The sequence below is a fragment of the Colias eurytheme genome, chromosome 21 (genome assembly GCF_061535395.1).
Source record: "Colias eurytheme isolate Ceu_HAF_F1 chromosome 21, ilColEury1 Martin Lab GWU primary, whole genome shotgun sequence".
NCBI lineage: Eukaryota > Metazoa > Arthropoda > Insecta > Lepidoptera > Pieridae > Colias > Colias eurytheme.
This window is the reverse complement of record NC_143000.1, coordinates 2,604,515-2,607,475: the sequence shown is the minus strand read 5'-3', so window position 1 is coordinate 2,607,475 and position 2,961 is coordinate 2,604,515. Positions and strand designations below refer to the sequence as shown.

Sequence of the window (2,961 nt, the reverse complement as noted above, 5' to 3'; positions counted from 1 at the left end):
ATAAGATTTGCCTTCGAATAAATTGCCATATTTTTCTGAACCACTTCATTTAATATAATAAAATTACACACCTGTGATCACAGAACTTAATACATATTTTATATCTGTGTATTATATACTCAGGCAGGGGAGCCTGTGTTAGGCCGCCTTTCCATCTGCAAGAAAACATGCGGAAATGTCCGACAGTCTGTCTGACAGCAGCTTGCAAGTCTACTTGCAAGTGGAAACGCGGACATTTCTTGCGGAAGTTTTCTTGCAGATGATTCTTGCAATTCCGCGTTTCAGACAGACTGTCGGATATTTCTTGCGCAAGTTTTCTTGCTAAGTTCTTGCAGATGGACAGGCGGCCTTACGCACATTGTCATTGATATTTGACATTTGTTATTAATAATAAGACATTGACAGCAATGAAATATGACTTTTTTCAGTTTTTCAATTTAAAGTTTTCACCATACTGAATCTTGAAATTTTTCAAAATAAAATGCAACTTATTGTAAAAATCCATCTTTTTAGAAGTCCTTATACAATTTGCCATATAACTGAACACAACGTTGTGTTACCCGGTGAATATTCCAAATGTATTGGAATAAATTTTGCCTCTGGAGATCAAAATGATGAAGACTTAGATGAAGACAATAAAATTCCAATAGAAAATGAAAACAAATTAAACCGAAAAACCTTAGGATTCAAAACGACTGCTTTATTTTTACAACCTTTCATGAGAGAATGTATGAATTCTGAAGTGTTTAGAAGAAATGTAATAAGATATTTAAATGAAGTAAGCGGTAATAGTGGGACAGTCTTTTTAAAATTAATTCTTGAACCACCTGATAAGGAAGTAATTGATTATGTATGGTGAGTTTAAAACATTTATAGAACATTGATTCATATTAGGTACACTTAAGGTTAATTTTGGGTGAGTTATTGTAACACGCTGGTAATTTTTTTTTTTTTTTTTTGGCTCACAAATCGAAGTTGTCACTCAAATAGCCCTAAAAACTATTCACCAAAACAAAACATTTGCGGTGCAACTCCTAAAACCAGTGAGCACATCGTGCCCAGTAAAACTACATAAAATAACACTACTAGTTACTACTATTAAATTAATAGTAAATTAATCTTTTTATCTATTTTTATTAATTTATTAATTAATATGGCTAGGCTTTCTTGATAACTAGTCTTTAAAACCGTTAATTTCAGTATTTATGTTATAATTGGATGAGAAAAGGAGTTTCTTATTTTCAATCATGTATTCTTCTTATATCCCACAACTAACAAATTAAATCAAAATAGAATCATTATTACCTTGCATGTTTATATTTTTAGAAAATAATTAAATATAAACATATAAATTACATTTATATTCACACTTTACTCCAAACAGGTAAACGACTGTATAATTATAATTATCGTAATTTTTAGGAATGATCATTTACAACATTTGCTACGGACAAGGATAGAAATAGAAAATGCATTCGCCTGGCTGTCCACATTAGGTGGGGCATATTCAGCACTGGGTGATTATTTTGAACACTGTGTAAGTTTCAATCATTTTTCTATAAATGTATCGGGGGTTCAATTTTTTTGCTATAACTTGATATGACTCCACTTGTTTCATTCATTCAAAATTATATGGCTATTACATAGAAACTAGTACAGTTTAATTGGGTTCATTATCTAACATACAGTACATACTACCCGTTCGCTTCGAGTTGGCCACTCCCACCCTTCCCGCTTCACCGCACCGCACTCCTAGACAGACCCTGTTAGTACCGTCAGTAACGCAATCACGTGCGCTCGTTCGTCACTAATATCGCTCCCGTTGTTTTTGGTTATGTTATTTGATCGTTTTGTTAAGTTTATTATTGTTAAGTTTTATAGGTATATTTTTTTACTGCTATTAGCGAGGAAATCGCTGAAGTAAGTAATTATACAAACTGTTTTTGTTATTTTATTTTTCGGAGTGTTATTATTTTTTTTGTCAACGGTACCAGTCGATGAGCCTGTGACATCATTTTGTAACGGTCATCGACGGCCAACTCGAAGCGAACGGGTAGTAGGTAATTAAAATTTAAGAAAATTTTATTTCTATTCATCTAGATAGGATAGAGGAAAAGTTTTTATAAATTAATATAAAAACTTTTAAGCTGAAATAAAACAAAAATTGAATATAATATGATTATCCATGTAAATAAAAAATGTATACATATTAGATTCTTACTTCATACAGTATTTAATACGTATTTCAATGTCAGTATCAGTTTATAGTACAAAGTATTTTCTGCAATGTTTTCTAAATAATGTAAAGTATTAACTTTTATATACAGGCGGAAGAAGCAGGCAGAATATCAGTAAAACAGTACAGGCTGTCAAAAATGCTGGGCGATGAGAGTTTGTGTGCTCGAAGTAGGCTGTATACAGCCCTTGCTTACTCACAAAAAGGAGATCTCAAACTATCCAGACATATTGTTAGATCAGTCAATGATTTTGCTAAAACAACTAACGACAAACGTCTAAATAGAATGTGCCAAGGTGTGTGGGCCAAGTTGAAGTATCTGCGGCAATTGAAGAAGAATCCAGAAATGTATAAAATGAATGGGACTATGGAAAGTGTGAGGTGTGGAGGTAGTGTGTAAATAAATGTTTATTTATTGTTTTGTTAATTATGTGTTTTATTGTTATATTCATTGAACCTGTGACGGTAAATTTACATCAAATGAGCTTATTCTAACCGTTGTTCTAATTACTATGTCAAATTATTTTAGTGTAAACAGGCGTAGACTGTAGACTGTAGAGCATTCTTTCGATGTTCTTAGAGCGTTTGAAAAGATTCTATGCTATGTTCTAATACTGAACAACATTGAATACGAGTTTTCGTTTATACTAAAAGATCACAAGGAATGTTCTTGCTATAGCTCCAGCTCTATGTAAATGCACCATTAGATTATGATTTTAAATGGT

The 2,961-nt window shown here is 32.1% G+C and overlaps 1 protein-coding gene across 1 annotated transcript; it reads left to right on the top strand.

Annotated features, from left to right (window-relative positions):
- The first annotated feature begins 398 nt into the window (after positions 1-398).
- LOC149898966 (uncharacterized) lies at positions 399-2,663 on the top strand. Its single transcript, XM_090114488.1, has 3 exons — positions 399-855; positions 1,423-1,537; positions 2,328-2,663. The coding sequence occupies exons 1-3, from the start codon at positions 482-484 to the stop codon at positions 2,634-2,636; spliced, it is 798 nt and encodes a 265-aa protein (XP_089970614.1). The 5' UTR covers positions 399-481; the 3' UTR covers positions 2,637-2,663.
- Positions 2,664-2,961: the final 298 nt, after the last annotated feature.